Genomic DNA, 21,163 nt, shown 5'->3' with positions numbered 1-21,163 from the left:
TCGGTATAATTTGATGCGCTATCAAAAATGCGAAACTACATTTGAGATGTTTACGGAAACATATACAAATAATTATAAAACGAAGCTGATACGTTTCCGTATTTTAAAGTTATCAGGAATCATTGTTTTGACTGTTCTGAAAGTGGAATTTTATTTTTGCGTAATTTTGTTGTAAAACACTTATACTGTTGAAATGATTGTCCAACATTACATTGTTTCATGTCTCTATGTATTAGTTACACATTGAAATTAGTTTTTTTCTTAAAGCTCGACTCAATAAAATGTTATTAAAATAAATTTTCAGAAAACTGTTGTGGGGCAAGTTCTGTAGTTGTCACACAGGTTGGGGTAATTTGTCACAGTTGTGACAATTTGCCCCAATGAAGATTAAGCATTTTGAAACAAATTTTAATATTAATATTTGTTTATTAATAATTATTTGTTTTTTTTTATTCTTTTTTTGTGGATGCTATCTAAATAGTGTTAAGCTACTTTCTCAGTAAAAAATGTTGTTTACAAAGGTTATGCCAGCATCAACATACAGACAATATCTGTCCTCCAAGCACAACATTTAGCTTAGGAAAGAAGTTCTCTAGTCCTACTATTTAGATAGGTTGGAGGTGGGTGCATTGCAGGGAGAAGTAAACAGATGTGTGTAAAAAATTATATAGAAAAAAATAAACATTGTTTTGAAGAAAAACCTACAGCTTTCTATGTTAGGTCCAAAACATTTAAGAATTTCCACATATATATAATTCTTTCACGACGACAAGTTAAGGAAACTACTACAAGAACAAAGTTTTGGCTAAATATGTTATTTCTTTTAGACAAAGCAAGATATGGCAATTTTTTTAATGTATGACATTTTACCCCATGCCCTGTGTCAACTTACCTCGGTGTGGGGCAAGATGTCACAACCTTAACACAACCACGTTTCTGTTGTATAACTCTGATAAATAAAGAGATAAAGTTCATTTCATTTGCTCTAGTTGTTGTCTGAATGTTTAAGTTACAACATGCTAAGTTTGGTGAGAATCAATGAATTCTAAATATGTTTAAAACATCAAACTTTGAAAATTGTGACAACTATTTAACTAAATTAATTTTACTCATAAACATATTATAGTGTAACAGAAACTATGCACACTATATGGTATGCTATGAATTTTAAACTACAAACAGTGCTGCTGACTGCTCTGGGAATAAATAACCTACACAATAAGGCCAAGCACCAGCCCATGCACAATCAGGCCAATCATAGGGCCCAGCTCAGCAAGTCATGTTTTTCACATGCTTTTCATAAGGGTGTGTCATGGGCCTTGCTTTTCTTCTCTAGCGTTTTTCTTTTGCCAGCGGTGTTCTCTTTTTCTCAGCAACCTGTGCGCCAGTTTTCACAGCGTGACGCCATGATGCTCTGTCATGTGCCTCTGTCTCCCAGGTGGCTGGGTCTATGCTGAATGCCTTCAGAGAAGCTTTGAGGTTGTCCCTGAAACGCTTTCTTTGACCACCTTGTGAGCGCTTTCCTTCACTTAGTTGGCCATACAAGAGTCGTTTAGGGATGCGGTGGTCTTCCATTCTGCAGATGTGTCCTGCCCATCGCAGCTGAGACTGCATCAGGGTTGTATGGATGCTTTGCAGACCCGCTCTTTGAAGGACTTCAGTATCTGGTATTTTGTCTTGCCATTTGACATTCAGTATTTTTCTTAGACATGTCATGTGGAAGTGATTCAGTTTCTTTGCATGTTTTCTGTACACTGTCCACGTTTCTGAGGCATGGAGCAATGTAGGGAGGATGACAGCTCGATAGATCCCTAGCTTTGTATTTATAGTGATACGTTGTCTGCTCCAGCTGGAATAACCTGCACAGTGTGCAGCCGGACATTCTGGGCTCACATAGGTCTCACCAGCCACATGAGGAGGCATAAAACCCCAGTGCAAAGCCCTCAGCCCCCTGGATGACAAAGTGGTCATCATCGAACGATGGACGAACTATATATATATAAGGGTGGGGTTTGTATGATTTTGTTTTTATACACTTATGCAGGGTATATGCGGAGAAATATGATAACACTCTATTATAATTTAATAACCTTGTACTATAAAGATTATACATTATATTTATGTAGCCATTTAGAGCATTATTGTTTTTTTTTTATTTTCTTTTTGGACTGTTATCTTATTATTTATTATATTTTACTTGTTTCGGATGTTCCTTCAGAGTTGAAGATAATTTACTTCCTAGTCTAAACTTCCCCCAGGACGACGGGGGATGGGAGCAGGCAGGGTTTGAACCCAGGACCATCGATAAATCCGAACGACTGTCCAGCATGCAAACTGCATGATCAGGCTGCCATCTTAAAATTATCTTATAAATTACAGACATTCCTTCAAAAGAGAAGATAACAATGTCCTACCCATTTCCATGTGTTAATCTAGTCATGCATTTTAATTAGAAACTTAAACTCTTTAAGTCATTGATTTTCCTGTCCCATTCCTGCAACCTGTACCATGCTCTAATGACAGTGGGAAGAAGGAGCACTTGTACAAATTTGTCCTAGCATATGGAATAAGAATTGTGCCTTTATCTTTGTGTCTTTCTGAATATTTTATTAGTTGTGTTTTGTATTTGCAAGCTATGGTTCAATGTTATATATGTATTATTGCTACTTTACTTGTTAGTCTTCTGTCCTGAAGTGTCTCTAAATAGTGATTTTACTTTTGGTGTCAAATGTGAATGTTTGTTATAAATCACATCTGTTCTAGTTTCTTAATGTTTTCTTGAGCTGAGGCGGCCCAAACAAAGGATGCATATTCTTATATTGGACTAAACAAGGTTAAATAGTATTTCAATTTTGTTTGATTTGTAAAAATTTATTTTAATTATCCCTAATGCTTTGATTTTTTAATAATTTCTTCAATATGTGGATTCAGTGATAACTTTTTCATTTATTATAGGGGTATTTAGAGTTTTTATTTTGTGTAACTTGTTTACCATGAATAAGATAAATAACACTTCAATTTATTTTAGCAACTCTTAACTACTGGCATTTTTTTTTGGATAGAAAGATATGCTCCAATTTGATTCCCATATCTGTAATTTATCTAATTCTCTTTGTAAAATTTCACACCATTGCTTACTTACTGACAAATTGAACCATCAGATACTCATTAAAAGTTTTATCCTTTTCTTTTTCTAATTATTACTTTTTGTTTTAATTTTTGGGTTACACATTTAAAAAAATCTTGTTTCAGCTGCACTCCTATTTCTCCTTAGTCCCAAAATAATTTCATTTCTTTTCTGCGTCGATAGATAAGTTAACTTTAGCCTATTATGTGTTAATTGTTTGTCTTTTTTTGTTTGTTTTTTAGCTGATGAAGGTCTTGTGGCCCGAACATCCTTTGCTTTACTTAGTCTCACAGGGTCACACATATGCATGTTTATTGCATATTCTATACATTTGTTCATCCCTGCAGCAGTATATCTTTGCTTTTTGAGTCTTTGAACTTCCAAAATAATTTAGTCTGCATTAGCTTTTTTTTGTAATGCTATTCACTTTTTAGAATGTCAGTATCATGAAAAGTAAGAAAAATGTAATGATGGTTAATAATGACACATCAATCTAGAAAACAAAGTAACTATTATGTTAAAACCTAGACTTAGTTTTTATGCATCTTTATATTATAAAATATCTTTGAACTATTTCAGATATGGATAAAGTAGTGAAACTGGAGGATGTGGAAGCGTTTACAAATAACTCTCATGATGGCAGCATGGGTTCAAGGTCAACTAGCAATGAGGAGTTCAGGAAAACTGATCTAAGTGTTATGGAAGTTGAAGTTGTTTCACCTAATAGTAGTATGTCACAATTGCATCAAGAAATTTGGTTACATAGTTTATATAATGTTATCCTTTTTGACAATTTTAATAGTTATCTAGCTATCATTGTTCTACTAATGAATAAAATAAGGATTTTTTATTTGTCATAAGCAAATAAAATTGTAACTTCCCGAAATGTAATACTAAAATGAAAAAATAGGCTCTGAGACCTATGGACTGCATGACATTTCAGAAAAAAAAATACTATAAATATTTTTGCAGTGTGACTAATTAGATGAAATTCTAATCAACAGATACACCCAATCATGAAGGTGAGGAAGTAGACCTCATTGAATCAGAAAAAGAAGGTAATCAATATATAGTGTCCCAATAACAGAAATATTGCACCATGAATGTTATAATAATAATAATATTAATCTTTGTTGTCAGTAAGAAAATTTGTCTTACAATTTGTGCATTACACCAAACAAAACATTTTAACTATAAAAAAACAAAATGTACATTCACACCAGACTCACTCATAATTGACATGTGAAAAGTTTACATCAGATAGTTTAGTTTCTATTTAATGATTTGATTGCCAGGGAAACAAAAGAGTTTTTGTGTCTGTTTGTCTTTGCTATTGGTGTCTTGCATCTCTTTTGTGATGGTAAAATCACAAAATCCTGACCCAAAGGGTGATTTTTTATTTCTAGAATCTTTTTAGCTTTTTTATGGATGTTTGTCTCAAACAGCTACCCAGATAGGGTTTGTTTTTTGCCTATGACTTTACCAGTAGCTTTTAGGATACAATGAAGTTAATTTTTATTTGTAATGTCCATATAACATATTGTTATTATTTATGATTGTGTATATTAATTTTAGTGTAAAACATTGAATATAACAATTATATCTGTTTAAAAAAGCTTAGATTTAATTAATTTTATTTTCAATAGATACTTATTTATTATAAAAATTTTAAAGTGGGACAGTAAGGATAATTTTGTACTATTTCTTTCCAGTTGAAGATCAGTTGTTTGCCTTACCAGAGAATTGGCTAAATAAGCAGATAAGACCGCGTAGCTGTGAACTTGTTAATATTTGGACTCCATGCTTAAGGAAAGCTGTATCCCATATAAAGTTATTACAAAAAGTAATAGATGAATGGTTAAAGCAGAAAGATGTTCAAGTTTCCAAGCAAAAAACTGATAAAAAAACAAAAAAAGGTAATCATAATAATTCAAACCATGATCTACTTTGTAAAGAAGTGAATAAACCTTGTACAACGCACATACTTTTAACAATGATATTAATAGTTTTTGTGATCTTGTATCTTCAATGTAATCAATTTTTAAATTAAAGGTCTATTCATTTAATTATATCTATCAGGTAACGTTGGAAGGAGGCAGTTAAAATTTGTTCCAGCATCAGATGAAACATTAAGTGACCAATCAGATGCATTTAAACAAGTTTCTGCTGATTTAGCTATTTTGGGAATGAGCAGCCACATAACTGAAGAAGCAGGTAATCCTTGATCTACAAATATACATACATTTAGCTTGAAAAAATAATTATAGGACTATTTAAACTCATTCTAATTATCTTATTTCATCTAAACTGGTTTCATGTTTCAGAAAAAATTGACTCTGACATCAGCGCTCCTTTTCTTGATGCAGAAGGGGTTTTTAATGAAGTCCTTACACTTTTAGCAAACCTTGAAAATGATAGACGAGAGACTTTTGAAGCTTACATTAAAGAAGTTGCAAGAACTGAAATGCTACAAAAGAAAATTGATGATCTTCAGTTACGATGGGTTAAGGAATTACCTGCCCTTGTTCAAAGAGGTACCAATATTGAAAATAAATCTATTACAGTTTTCTAACAAAGTTTTTGGAAATTGTTTTTGTCAGAAATCTCTTTCTCTTCCTCAGTTTGCAAAGATGTTAAGTTGGCTAATTATATAATGCCTACCAAGTCCCATGACTTTGAAATGGCACAAACTTAGTTGTTAAATTGCCATTATTTTGTAATCTTTGCTTGCAGTATTGTTTCTGTTTCATCCTCTAAATATGTCTAATGTCTAATTTATAAAGAAGACTTACTCAGTGTTGCTAAGTTCACATATTTTATACTATATGCATTTGTCCTTCATTTGAGAGATGCCCTGTAGTTCACTTTAAAATGGACTGAATGGACGCAACAAATCATAAAATATGCCAATCTTCATTTTAAAGAGGGGATTCAAAAAATAAAAAAATAACATATAGTTATGAAAAATTTGTCTATCATTTAAAATCTTTTAATTTAAATTAAATTATATGAGGTTAATTGACTCCTTTTAAAATTTTAATTATTGTTTAAACAAAAAATTCCAGAACATGAAACTTGTATAATGGACATAAGTGAGTTACAGTGGCACTATACCTACAGTGAACGCAATAAAGAGAAAGTTCAACGCAGATTTGCTACTGCAGAAAAAATAAACATTTATTTAAAGGAGGACATTACGTTTATTCAACAGCATGTGTAAGTTTTTTCTTTTCTGTTTCTTTATGGAGTCAGAGTAACCCTCTCCCAGATGAATTGCCTTAATAGACTGACAAGCTTCATTTGCCTGAAGCTTCACAGTTTTGAGGCACTAAGTATCTGTTACTAGGAGCAGCTATAGCTAGGCTTAATATCTTAGTCACATGAGCAGACCAGGTGCTGGACTTGTTTGTATTTTATAGGCAATGATAGTTAATCCCCATTGACAACCTTTTCATTCTCTAATAGTGACTATTTCCTATATAAATTTAAGTTTATTAATTAATAGTGTTAAAACATTAACATAAAGTCACAAATGAAATACTAATTATATCCACCAAAAAACTTAATTAAACACCAATATTGAGTCAAAGATAAAAATTTTCTATTTCATATAGTTCTATTCTTACTAAGTGCCGTTAGATCTTGAAAAAACAAGTTGCCTAAATAACTTTGGAAAACTAACATATTTTTCAATAACTGATTAACATAAAAACCAATAATTGTTGGTACTCAGTGATTAGATGCTGGTACTCAGTGATGGATTGCCTAACTTTTAACTACTAATAAATTAATAATAAATGTTAAAATACAAGAAAAAAAATAATTTTTTCCCCACATTCAAAAAGGTACTGTCACAAAAAAACACTGATTTAAAGTATAATTTAAATAACTAATTAACATGAAAGACCAGTTGAGGTATGGCTTTGTGTAGGATATTATAATGGATGTAGATATATCATAATTATATAGGCCTGTTGGCCAATAATATTCTATAACAATTTAATTGTAGACCCTTGGTGCAAGAAAAGTTGGTCTTAGAAGTTGAAGCTATGGACAAAATAAGGAAAGCTCAAGGGGATGTAAGTTACATTGTTTCTATTGTTAACTCAAACACTTGAGTATATTGACAGTTTAACACAAAAATATGTCAAAAAGTTTATCAGCACAATATGATGACTGAGGTAGTAAATTACATTTAATGTGCCAAGGTTCTGAGAGTCCTTGAGGGACGTTGGACATGGCAGAGTAGCAGAGCTATTGATGTAAATGTATAGATCAAACTCTTAGAGGTGTTAATCTACATTCTGGTCTGACAATATTGGAGGAAATTTTTTAGACCAACCAGCACTAGTATGCACATTTAGTCAGTTGATAAAGTAAATGTTTGCTATATAGTTCAGGTGCACAGAGTATTTCATGAACCACAAATAACACTTGGAAACTAACTTATTTTGTCATGCATGCATCCCATGGACCTATTAAATATCAACCAAAAAAATGCAATTTTAGTATTTTGATCTGAGCTCATTTAACTATAATTTTCCAACATATCCATGGTAAAAAAAATTAAACTAATTAAGCAGGCTACAGCATTATGCATCATGGCACTGTGTACCGTGTGGGTTACCTCAGTTTACATCAGGACTGTTTGATTCCTTTGATGCGGACACTTCTAACCCATACAACATCCTAAACACCATCCCGAACCAAACTCACCAACCACTAGCCAGATCCACTCCTGTTAAACCTAAATCTACTAAAATTAATACAACAGCCTCACTAAACAAACCTACTAAAGAAGTAATACCAAAATACCTTAAAACCTTAGTTATAAATTTTCAAAGCATTAGGAACAAAACAGCAGACTTAGAAATTTTATTAGAATGTGAGAAACCAGACATAATTGCAGGAACAGAAACTTGGCTGCATCCTGAAATTTATAATGCAGAAATTTTCAATAGTAATTATGAAATTTTTAGAAAAGATAGGGCTGATAATCATGGAGGAGTTCTTTTAGCAATAAAAAACACTCTTATAGCAGAAGAAATTACCTTACCTAACTCAAAAAATGTAGAATCAACATTTTGTAAAATTAATACCACCTCAACATCCCTAATAATAGGCAGCATTTACAGACCACCAAATTCTAGTTTAGAATACATGCAGGAACTATGTAATCAGATTACTACACTTAAAGAGACAAATAAAAATGCAGTTTTTTGGATTATGGGTGATTTCAACCTACCTGATATAAATTGGAAAACACTAACCATAGATAAACACCAAAACCTTAAGGACATAAATGAGCTTTTCATAGAAACTTTACACAACCTAAGTTTAGATCAAATCATTAAAAAGCCAACTAGATTAAACAACACATTAGATCTCTTCTTAACCAACAGACCTGGATTAGTAGTTGATTATGAAATTATCCCTGGTCTATCAGACCATGAGATCATAAAAATACACAGTCAGATAAAAGCAGTAGCCAATACAAAACCCAAAAGAAAAATCTTACTCTGGAATAAATGTAACCTAACACAACTACACCAAGCTGCACTAAACTTTCAACAAACATTCTTATTAGAAAAAGACATTAACCAACCAGTCGATGACCTCTGGAATTTCATTAAAAACCATCTTAAAAGCATAATAGAAAATCATATACCAACTAAATACACATCAAACAAAATAAATAAATGCTGGTTTAATAATAGACTAAAGAAGCTTTGTAAACAGAAGGAAAACCTCTATAGAAAATTTAAAGAAACTAATGCAGAAAGAGTTTACAAAAAGTATATAAAAATTAAACACTTAACCCAAAAAGTAAGCAGACAGCTGCAGAGTGAATACATAAACAATGTAATATCTAAAGATAACAACAAAAACCTATGGTCATACATTAAGTCTAAGAAAATGGAAACAACAGGCGTAGCGCCATTAAAAGATGAACATAACATAATACATAATGATAATGAAACTAAAGCAAACATTCTAAACAAATACTTTGCATCAGCATTCTCAGCCCCAGGAGACAAAGACATATTACTGAATTTGAACCAAGTAGACAACATAGAAGATATAGTAGTACAAGAAAATGGAATTCAAAAACTATTAGCCAACACCAAACCAAATAAAGCTTCTGGACCTGATGGTATTCCAGCTAGATTACTCAAAGAACTAAGTAATGAGCTAGCCCCAGTGTTCAAAATACTCTTTCAGGCTTCACTTAACCAGGGCAGAGTACCAAAGGACTGGAAAGAAGCTAATGTCACCCCCCTATTTAAAAAAGGAGAAAAATCTGACCCAGGGAACTACAGACCAGTATCACTTACCAGCATCACATGTAAAATCCTAGAACACATAATATGTAGCAACATCATAAACCACTTAGACAAACATAATGTCCTCACACCATACCAACATGGCTTTAGGAAATATAGATCATGTGAAACACAACTAATAGGACTAATTGATGATTTTTCAAAAGGTTTAGATAATAGTGAACAAATAGATGCTATCTTACTAGATTTTTCTAAGGCTTTTGACAAAGTTCACCACCATAGTTTGCTTAAAAAATTAAAATATTTCGGCATTAATGGTCCACTGCATCAGTGGATTAAAGACTTTCTGATAGGGAGAGAACAAACTGTAATAATAAATGGCTCTAAATCAACACCGATAACAGTAAACTCAGGTGTACCTCAAGGTACAGTCTTGGGTCCACTACTATTTTTAATTTACATAAATGATTTACCAAATTGCATTAGTTCAGGAACAAAAGTCAGATTATTTGCAGACGATTGCATAATATATAGAACAATAAAAACAACACAAGACACAGATATTTTACAAAGAGAATTAGATGAATTACAGAAATGGGAATCAAATTGGAGCATGTCTTTCCACCCAGAAAAATGTCAGTTGTTAAGAGTAACAAAAAAACTAAAACAAATTAATTCCACTTATCTTATTCATGGCAAACCAGTATCACAGACTAAAAACGCAAAATACCTAGGTGTTATAATAAATGAAAAACTATCATGGAATCCACATATTGATGAAACTACAAAAAAATCAAACAAAGCATTAGGATTTATTAAAAGAAATTTCTATAAATCAAATAAGAACATAAAACTAAAATGTTACTTAACCTTGGTTAGGCCAATAATAGAATATGCATCCTCCGTTTGGGACCCCTCAACTCAAGAAAACATTAAGAAACTGGAACAGACACAAAATAGAGCAGTGAGATTCATAACAAACGAATATTCACATTTGACTAGAGTAACACCTTTAGTAAAATCACTAAATTTAGAAAGCCTTCAGGACAGAAGGCTCAAAAGTAAAGTAGCAATCATACATAAAACACTGAACCATAATCTTCAAATACAAAAACAAAATTTAATAAAATACTCTGAAAGACACAAAGATAAAGGCACATTCCTCGTCCCATATGCTAGGACAAATTTGTACAAATACTCCTTCTTCCCTAGTGCTATTAGAGCATGGAATGGGTTGCCTGAGCTAGCCAGGAAAACCAGTGACTTGGCAGAATTTAAGTCATTGGTTAATATGCATGACTAAATGCATGACGCGTAGGACGTAATCATCTTCTTTTTTGAAGTAACGTCTGTATTATATAAGATAAGATAAGAAGATGCTTACAAATGTATGGTGCTCTTATTACTTATATATATATATATATATATATATATTTCAGATGAAAATAATGCACACTTAAAAAAAAAATTCTTTATACTGTTTTTTTTATTCATGCCTTCTGTATTCTTACAGACAGATCAGGAATTGGTGATGACCAAACAAAGACTGGCAAAGACTGACATGAAATATACAGAAGCTATAACCAAGGCTGAAACAGAAAGAGGGTTTATAAAAAAAGAGCTAGACAGGGTCAGGGATGATCTGGCTAACATTAGGTACAATAACACCTTCACATTTATTAATGACACATTTGTTTTTTTTTTTGTTTTTTTTTTACTTCATTCATATTCCAATTTATTTATAAAGTCAAAACAAAGAGAAGGCATATTGTTATTCAGGAGCTTTTATTTTGCAATCCTGCTGCTCTCAGTAGAATTGGAAAGACTAGTAGTGTCCTGGAAGCTGTGTTTCAAGTGTTCACACACATAAGAAATATCAGAGTATCATAAATATGACAATCTTGCACAGGATATTATGGCTGTACATAAAGTTACCTACCTAGAGTAAACTATTGCCAACATTAGAAAAAAAATAGGAAAAAATTTCAGCAGACTAGACAAAACTTTCAGTCTGAGATAGCACCACATGAATCAGTATAGTCAAATCTGTGACATTTTACATCTCAAGAGTATAGTCAAATAGTCAAGTCTGTAATTCTATGGTTGGTCAGCATACATGCACCATGTACATCTCCTGGAAATATATTGTCTCTGACTGACAGTTTTAAAACTATGCAACACTAGTGCAAAAATGATTGTTGGTTCTGGCTTGATGAAAGAATTCTGGAAGATATTTTCTACTGAGACCTTAAAAAAAGTAACTCGACCTATAGAATGTCCAAGGCTAACATAACAATATCTACAAAAGAGATGTTGTGTTTGTAAAATGTTTTAAATGTTTCAGATTTTCCTTTGGACTTGAAAATAATTATATCCTAGCCCAAACCTCTCACAGGACCATGTGGGATGGCAGTGGGGAGGGTTTAAACAATCAATATCACTCAATGACAGACTAGAGTGCATACCACATGACCTGACAGCCCTCAAAAAATTTATCAATGAAAATATGTTGTAAATATTGACCAGGATTAGGCAGCATAGAGAGATTGTGCTTGCTGACATAAACATCGCTGAGAGTAAAAAGGCTGAGAAAAGAAAGACAAAGAGAACTACCTTATTTTATTGTGACAAAATGGAAACATTTTTCTGTAGGAACTGTGGCTCTGCCTCTTTAGAATCAGCTTCATCTGTCAAAACTTATATAAATTAAACCAGTGAATCCTCTGAATTGTTTCTTAAGTGAGAAGAAGCTATTTAATTAAATAATTCATCTAAGTAAATAAAATTAACATTTATCATACAAAAAATCTTGATACACATGAGACAACAAAAAATTTATTAGAAAACATTATATGGAAAAACATTTATTCACTACAAAATGATGTTAGATTTTTTTTTACTCTAAAATGGCACATAAGCAAAGTTTATCCTCAGATATAAGCTATACGTTGGCATTATTTTTTTTAAAGATAATTTAATTTTGTCTCTGTGTGTCAGCTGGAATGAGTGACACTGTAATAATTATACACCTTTTTTTAACAGTCAAGAACTATCTGAGGCCAAGTTGAATTTCAATGCATATGTGCATCAAATAAATGACATCAATAGTCGATTAATTGATAATGAGCAAGAAATGAAAGTGCTCCAAGTCAAAAATGAAAATGCAAAAATAGCAGAGGGAATGCAAGCCACAAAGGTCAGATTGGTTTGATGTACATGCATTGTTTCATGATTTCTATGTTGATTCTGCCAGTAAAGAAATATTATGTAATGTATATGATAAAGTAAAATGAATGGATATGTGATACACATTTTGAATTGCTGTCATGATGGTATAGGTTTGAACCTTGACATCCCATCATCCCCTGCTGTCCTGCAAGAGGGAAGGGCTTGGATGTAATAATCTTCATTTCTGAAGAAACATTTAAAACTTTCTTCTGTCAAAGAAGCAAAGATGCTTTGAGACCTAGAATTCTTTAAGGCCATTGATGTAAATTCCACCACCTTCGGCATCTTCTATTGTTTAAAATGCATCATTTTAGCAGCACAAAAACAATTTTTTCTACTTCTCCCATTTAGTGCTCATTCATTCTAAAATAATATTTTAAAATAGCTCTCAACCATTGCATGTAGATAATAGATTTGAAAGTGTTGTTGAGGCCTACTGTAAAATGTTAATGGATTCTGTTTAAATGTGCACCTGCATTGTTCAAAATGTAATTCTGTAATACATTTTTTAATATTAGGTTCAAAATTTGCAATCAAAGATAACTCAAGCTGTGTTTGAGCACAGAAGACTTGAAAATGAAAATGACCAGCTGGAACAAGATCTGAAAACAACTGTAAGATTTTTAAAATAAAATTGAACTAGAAAGTTGTAAAAAAAAAATTCAAAGTGTCCAAAATAAAGAAAAAAATCTTTAAATAAAATTTAGTCTTTTTTTTTTTATAGAAGCATAAATTATGAGTTAAACCCCTTTCTCAACTCTCCTTAATAAAACATAGAATTATACTTGTAAATGAAGGTTGAAATGTGTTGAGTGCTTTATTTCCAAATGTAGAAAAATAACAATAAGCACAAAATAGAAAACCTTGAACGCCAAGTGCAGTCAGTGGAAACAAAACGTAGAGAGCTCACACACAAAAATCAAGAAGTCACCATGGATATTGATGATTGTGAAGAGAAAATAAATAAATGGTAATTATGCATTGTAAATTTTGATGATAATAGTTTTGTTAATAGAGTAAAAATATTTTAAAACTTTTTCTTTTTTTTTGTCTATTAAAATCTAATCATGGCTTAATCTCTCTTAAATATTTTAAAACTCTTTCTTTTTTTTTGTCTATTAAAATCTAATCATGGCTTAATCTCTCTTTACTTTATTGCAAACTGCATGATGTATCTCTTATTCAATTGTTCTTTCCTTGTATTGCTGCTTTTTTTTTTTTTTAAATAGGTCTATTATTGTGTTGTTTTTATTTACTTTCTATTGTACTTTGCCTCAATGACCACTTATTGTTTTACTCAATTAGTAAATGTTACTAATCTTTAATTTTACTTGCTCCTTTCATTATCCACTAAAACTTGTGTATGTGTGACATGTTACTGCGTGTATGTGATATTTTATTGTGTTAATGTCATTGTTATGATAATTAAAATGATTTTAGTTTGGATTGCTAGTTCGGTCGTAAACCATCTATTTGTTTGTAGACACAAAATTAACTCATTAACATATCTTTAGTTCCTACAAAGCAAAAGACCCTTACAAACTTTTATCAGTTCATTCACATTTTAAAACCTTTTTTTAAAGAAAAAATTCAAACACAGTTATATTCTTGTAATCTCACAGCTAGTTTCCATCACAGTCTATATGTATATATTTTGAGATCAATAGAGACCAAAAAGGTGGAAAACTTTCCATATATCTTTAAAGGAGAAAGTTTTCTAAAACAAAATTTTGTTTTGATAAGAATAAAAACCAAAATTTTAAAACCATTCTGTCTATCTCCTATTAAGAACTTCAGTGATATTTGACATTTCACACAAATGAAGACAACTTGATTGTAATGCTCATCAAATTCTGTCCACCATTAATTACTAGATAATACTAGTAGATATTTTTTTTTTAAATAACTCAAAATGTATTTTGCTATCTTCAGTATCCAGCACAAAGTAGCTTCGGAAAAGAATATTGTGAGAATCAACAAAGAAATTGAACGATGCAGCACCATGTTGCAGCAGACTTTGGAGAGCTACAATGTTAATGCCTCTTTAAATCATCACCTGCATGGAAAACTTCATATAGAAAAAGAACAGGCCTCTCAGGCTGAGTATAAATTAAAGGTTAATGGATAGTTATAAACTTTTTAATCGATAGTTATAAATTATAGGCTTTAAATGTATAGTTCTAAAGTAGTCTTTTAATAGATGGTTCTAAGCTTTTTTAATAGATGGTTATTAATAAATACTAGATAATAAATGATTTATGTTAATGAGGAAATAAGGCTTAAAAACTAAATGAAATGTCTTAAGATCAATTCAAAGTTTTAATTTAGGATTAAACCTCCTAAGACCATAAGCGTGGATGAGGAAAGCTAAATTCGTTCACAGAATGACCACAGAAACATGTAACTATTAAATTATCTGTCTCGACATATCACAAAATCTTAAAAGGAACTTTTTACTCCAGTTTGAAAACCTTTAGACAGACATCGTTCAGACATTAAAAGAAAGGAGGTTTACTAATAATTACTTAAATTAGTGTAATTTGATGATATTTCAAAGGAAATCTTTGCTAATTGTAAAGTATATTCTGATTTATAAATCCTTTGTAATTATAAAGTACATATTTTGATGTATAAATATTAACTGTTATTCAAGTATCATTTCATTGTTTCAAAGATTGTAAAGATTTTAAATCCCATGTTTTTGTGCAGAACACTCTTGAAGCATTGAGAAAACAAGTGAAAGATGAGATGCACACTAAGACAGTACTGCAAGCTCGTATCACTACAGAAGGTGGGGAAATTGAAAAGACAAAATTGGAATCTGCCAAAAAGAGAGAAAAAGTAAATGTCTAATTAAATGTCTCATAAATGTCAAATAAGAGATCAGCGATGTAATGTTAAAGTATAGCTTTTAAATCTTTGGAAAGTTTTCATTTTTAATCATATTCTAGTATCATTTGCTACTGCTTTTCACAATTTTTATTTCATTACAGGCACAAAATGTGGCAGATGAAGTGCATAGAGCTGTTAGTGCAGTATTAGAGAAAGTAGAAAAACTTCGGTCTGCCAAGGAAGAAAGGACAAAAGTAATTTTTTTTGTTTTTCTGTTTGTATTGGAGAGAGTGCATTATTTTCATATTTGAAATTCTTTTATAATTTAAACTTATTTGCTTGTTAATATTTTTTTCAGAATTGATACTTATAATTTTTTAAATTTTTCTTTGTAGACTTTTAGCTTGTTATCATAATGATTTTACTATATAAAAAAACATTTTAAAAATCTATTGCGTTCTATAAGAAATAATATATTTATCAATTTAAATCCCTAATAAGAATTTAATTAATTGTGAATCCCCTCCTATTCCTATGTCCTCTTTACTTCTACTTTATTTTGCTAGAATGAGTTAAAAATTCTTTTCTGTTATTAAAAATAATACTGAATAATTCAAATTAATGATTTATAGCAACTTGGATATTTCTACAATAACTTTTTTTCAGTATATCTTAGTATTCGAAATCTATTTCATTTTATGGTATTATATCTCCTGTTATTTTAGATTATAATTATATTATATGATCTTCAATATAGGAGTCTTTAAAAGTAAGTAGTATCAAAAGGAAGCTATTTTCTTACATGAAGTTAAGATCAGCTGATAGCAAGCACAAAAGTGGAAGAAATACTGTACAAAATTTAATTTGACAAATTTAAAAACCAACAAAAAACTATTTTTCAGCAAAAAGTTAGCTTACAGAAAAAATTGGAAGAGACTGAAAGTAATTTTAAAGAAAACAGTGAAAAACTAAATAAACAATTAGCAGTTTTACAGCCACGCCACCAAGCCCTCAAGGTATTTACTTTCACTTTTATCACTATTCTGTATGTACATTTTAATAGTTTGATGAATTTTCTAATTATAAAATGAACTGATTGTTTACCCTGTATGTGACAGAGTCAGCTTAAAGCATTAAATGATGAGATTAATCAAATGGAATACAAGTCTTCAATGATGAACAAACAAATTGAAGAGATGGATTCAGCCCAGAAAATGATGGAGAAATCAGTGAAAACATCAGAAGAAGCAATAACAACACTTACGTAAATATGAGACATTTAACTAGGATAATGCTTTATTCTTCAAACTTAAAATATTAGATAAATATCTGAAAATTAGTGGAGGAACAGGCAGTGAAATTGATGTCTCTTACATTATTATATATTTTGATATGATGGACATAATGTAATTGTTACATAAAAATTCAAACATGGATATTAAAATACAGTGAAAATTTAACATAATTTTTTCCCTTAAAAAAACAAATTGAATACCTTTTCAAAACACACCCCTTTTTGTTAGCATACTTTGAGAAAACCCCTACAGTAACCTTTACTCTAAAAAAAATTTCATTGCAATTTTTACTCTTAAGAGATTTTACAAAATGAACAATTGTTGTTTGGTTCTAATTTTTTGATTGCTTAATTTTATTAATTTGATTCTTTAGAAATCTTTAAATATTTTTTTCCAGTGCTTAGTAGGTAATGTACAATTTATATAGGTAATTTGCACATTGGAGACGCAGTGGCTGAGCGGTAAAGTGCTTGGCTTCCAATCCCGGGGGTCACAGGTTTGAATCCTGGTGAAGATTGTGATTTTTAATTTCGGGATCTTTGGGTGCCTTTGAGTCCACCCAGCTCCAATGGGTACCTGGCACTAGTTAGGGAAAAGTAAAGGCGGCTGGTCGTTGTGCTGGCTACACGACACCATTGTTAACTGTTGGCCATATATATAATAATAATAATAATAAGGCTAGTCTTTGAGTCCAAAGATTAGTGAGGGATGCAGTATTTCCTGTGGCTGCGCAGTCCCAGCTGTGACCTACATATTTTGCCACCCCCTATGGCAAGCATAACCATTGTCCGGAGGCGGTTGATTTAGATTTTCTTTTGCCGTCTGTGTTTGTCCTCGGCAACAGATTTTCTTTTGGTCTCAAATGTGTATCCTGTGGCCTTCTTGAGTGACCTCTAGCTGTCTCGTTTTGAGGCCGCATGCAACCAGGTGCTCTCTTCTATGTCAGCCAAGGAAAGTTGACACCTAAGCTGGTCTTTGAAGCGTTTCCGTGGGGCGCCTCTGTTACATATATATATATATATATATATATATATATATATATATATATATAGTTTACACAAATAAAAAAAAAAATCACATCTAGTGACAATAACATAATGTCATTATGTGGAAATTCAAAACCCATTAAATTCTAATGCTCTGTTCAAAATATAAAAATTAGAAAAATGATTAAAATGAATTGCATTCTTTCCCTTTGGAAATCATCCTATAATCTACATTTCTGATTACAAGGGCTGAGCTGGATGAACTAAACGTCCAAGTTGAAGCAGGTAGACTTCTAAAGGAGGATCTCCAGAACCAATATGATAAGTCTTTAGGTAAAGTGGTAAATATTACTTCATGAAACTAAAATGGCTGGTTCCTATGTTATATGACTTATAAAATATGTAATGACAGTATTTCTAATTACAAATGTTCTTTCAAATAAGAAGATTTTTACATTCTATGCATATCTATGTGTTGACCTAGTTGCTAATCTCTGTCTGTGTTAACCTAGTAGCTAATCTCTATTTGTTAACCTAGTTGCTAATTTATGTGTTACCCTAGTTGCTAATTTATGTTACCCTAGTAGCTAATTTATGTGTTAACCTAGTAGCTAATTTATGTGTTACCCTAGTTGCTAATTTATGTGTTACCCTAGTAGCTAATTTATGTGTTAACCTGGTAGCTAATCTCTATGTGTTACCCTAGTTGCTAATTTATGTTACTCTGGTTGCTAATTTATGTGTTACCCTAGTAGCTAATTTATGTGTTAACCTGGTAGCTAATCTCTATGTGTTACCCTAGTTGCTAATTTATGTGTTACCCTAGTTGCTAATTTATGTGTTAACCTAGTAGCTAATCTCTATGTGTTAGCCTAGTTGCTAATCTGTATCCTATTTGTTAACCTAGTTGCTAATCTCTATCTATGTGTTAACCTAGTTGCTAATCTCTATCTATGTGTGTTAACCTAGTTGCTAATCTCTATCAATGTGTTAACCTAGTTGCTAATCTCTATCCTATGTGTTAACCTAGTTGCTAATTTCTATCCTATGTGTTAACCTAGTTGCTAATCTCTATACTATGTGTTAACCTAGTTGCTAATCTCTATCTATTTGCTAACCTAGTTGTTCCTGTTAGTGAAAGACCTAATCTTTACTTAGTCATTGTCTTTCTTGGCTGGTCTACAACGAACAGTTTCTATATACAGACTATATTTAGACATGCACTACAATACCTCCCATAAGCAGAAATAAGTGCTAGACCTACAAGAAACCCATAGAGCTAGGATTTACATTAAATAATGAGCTGTTTGAAGTATATTATTTCCGCATCTGAAAATGGCTTCATGTGAGCAACATTGTAGCCAGCTTCCCCACTGACTCATTTTTGTCTCTCGTTTGGTAAATATTCTCATAAATCCACCAATCTCTATGCATAGTTTAACAATTTTTATTTGCGGCTCAAAACAAGTATGTCATCATATTTGTTTTATAATGCCGTTTTATGTTGTTGTTTTAAACAGCCACACTTTCTTTATAAAACAACATGTTGGCTTATGTTCCACCAAAGTAAAGATCCGTTCACTTTTCCTGGTATGTTTTGCATTCAGAGTCCCATTTCATTAACACACAAATGTTAAAGATCATGGTGCCAATCCATCAAAGAAAAGTGAAGACCCTAACATAGGTAAAGATAATTTTAGTAACTTTTTTAATGGGAATTTTCTACATTTTGTGCCAACATTTCGGTAGGCCGGATAAAACTACGTATTTTGAGCATCACTGCTGTAAGAAACGTGCCCTAAAATTAGAATCTAGGTATTTTATGGGGATATGTTTTTGTATTTGTGTTTCCTCTACCAGTGATTGTATCATACTGCATCAAGGTTTTGTTTTGTGTATTCAAAGTAAAACTGTTTTCCAAAATATTAAGCTTCATAACATTTACTTTCTATATTTGAACTCCGATCGAAAATACTTTCTAATAATTTACCCTATGGAAATAAATCAAAAATATTGTTCCTATTTCAACAGAGAGATTACAAAGAAGTGACAAATCACACCAAACTCTGATGAGAGAACGAGAAAATGTGTTCAGAAAACACCAGGTACAATTCAAATGTAAATTTTATAGAAATTTTATCCTCATTCGTAGAAAAAACAAACAAACTTGCAAGTCCTTAATGCTACATTTTTGTTAAAAACTATTCAGTCTGAAAAAGAGCATCTGAAGAAAAAAAACAATGAGTTGGCATCCAGGTATAGACAGTTACAAAATGAATTTCTGATGGCAAAAGATGAAATGTTGAAAAGTTTTGATGACAAGGTGAAAATTGAATCCACTATCAATGATGTCAAGCAGGTTAGAGTTTTTTTTTTTTCATATTTATACTTATAATTTTTTTTCCCATGGAAAGTTAGAGCACCACTTCTGCTTGTTTAACAAAATATTTGAATTTAAACAAATGATCATAATTTTTGACTAAAATCGTTAACACAATTACTTTATTTCTCAAAGAATTTTATAATGATTATAATATATCATATTATAATATATCATATTATTCCAGAAAAAACTTTCGTAGTCTTACTGAATTAAAATTGAATTAGAACATTTCAGTCACACTTACTATACATTAGTAAGCTTTGCCAAAATTTTTTTTTTTATTCCAATAAATGTTTAATTGTTTCAGATTTGAAATCAGCTAATTTGTCACTAAACAAATCTATTTTGCAAATCAAAATCTCAGGTTTTAACATGGTTTCACATTTTCAGTTGATGTCAATACAATCTAAACTTCATGGTGCCCTGCGCATCTACATTAAACTAAGTGGTCTGTACAATGAAGCTGAGCTGGCCAAACTTCATCAGGAGTCCAGCAACAATTCTGTTCGTGTCTCAGAGCTTCAGGACAACATGGAAAAAGCTTTAGAAGAAATCACCCAGTTCCTAAGTTCTCAAAGAGATGGCCAGAGACCTAGTCTAGCTAGAAAGGAGACAGCCTTAGATGTTAAAGCGAGTCAAGTGCAGGGTCATGCTGTGAGCTTACCCCAAATCTCAGAATCAATAGTAGTGAAACCAACATTTACCAGCACTGGACAATATCATCAAGCAACAACGGCAGTTCTTTAGTCATGGCAAAAGTGCATGTAATCATGTTCTTAATATCATTTTACATACAAATATGTAGAATAAATCATAAATCAATAATTGAGAGATTGTCCTGTTAATAAGTTTAGTATATAACTATTGAAAGAGTTGTATAAAGACATTATTTAGTGTTAATTTGATGATATATTTTTGATAACCTAACCACCATTCTATTTTAAATAAACTTTTTTTCCCATTCAAACTACAAGTATTTTAGAATGCTTCTTGTATACTATTGTCCACGAATAAGAACAAAAATTTCA

The 21,163-nt window shown here is 31.4% G+C and overlaps 1 protein-coding gene across 1 annotated transcript in view; it reads left to right on the top strand.

Moving 5' to 3' along the window:
• LOC106063599 (coiled-coil domain-containing protein 178-like) overlaps window positions 1–21,102 on the top strand; it is a 21,719-nt gene extending 617 nt beyond the window's left edge. Inside the window, exons 2-21 of the mRNA XM_056028530.1 lie at window positions 3,707–3,856; window positions 4,132–4,185; window positions 4,840–5,043; window positions 5,207–5,341; window positions 5,452–5,661; window positions 6,193–6,343; window positions 7,137–7,206; window positions 10,925–11,067; window positions 12,454–12,607; window positions 13,158–13,253; window positions 13,473–13,609; window positions 14,572–14,755; window positions 15,349–15,480; window positions 15,633–15,725; window positions 16,374–16,487; window positions 16,590–16,735; window positions 18,000–18,085; window positions 19,784–19,857; window positions 19,962–20,111; window positions 20,526–21,102. Of these exons, the coding sequence (XP_055884505.1) occupies window positions 3,709–3,856; window positions 4,132–4,185; window positions 4,840–5,043; window positions 5,207–5,341; window positions 5,452–5,661; window positions 6,193–6,343; window positions 7,137–7,206; window positions 10,925–11,067; window positions 12,454–12,607; window positions 13,158–13,253; window positions 13,473–13,609; window positions 14,572–14,755; window positions 15,349–15,480; window positions 15,633–15,725; window positions 16,374–16,487; window positions 16,590–16,735; window positions 18,000–18,085; window positions 19,784–19,857; window positions 19,962–20,111; window positions 20,526–20,882 (2,838 nt within the window). The 5' untranslated portion in view covers window positions 3,707–3,708 and the 3' untranslated portion in view covers window positions 20,883–21,102. The remainder of the gene's footprint in view (window positions 1–3,706; window positions 3,857–4,131; window positions 4,186–4,839; window positions 5,044–5,206; window positions 5,342–5,451; window positions 5,662–6,192; window positions 6,344–7,136; window positions 7,207–10,924; window positions 11,068–12,453; window positions 12,608–13,157; window positions 13,254–13,472; window positions 13,610–14,571; window positions 14,756–15,348; window positions 15,481–15,632; window positions 15,726–16,373; window positions 16,488–16,589; window positions 16,736–17,999; window positions 18,086–19,783; window positions 19,858–19,961; window positions 20,112–20,525) is intronic.
• Window positions 21,103–21,163: the final 61 nt, after the last annotated feature.

Source organism: Biomphalaria glabrata, chromosome 5 (assembly GCF_947242115.1).
Source record: "Biomphalaria glabrata chromosome 5, xgBioGlab47.1, whole genome shotgun sequence".
Taxonomy (NCBI): domain Eukaryota; kingdom Metazoa; phylum Mollusca; class Gastropoda; family Planorbidae; genus Biomphalaria; species Biomphalaria glabrata.
This window is presented reverse-complemented; position numbering and strand designations above follow the sequence as displayed.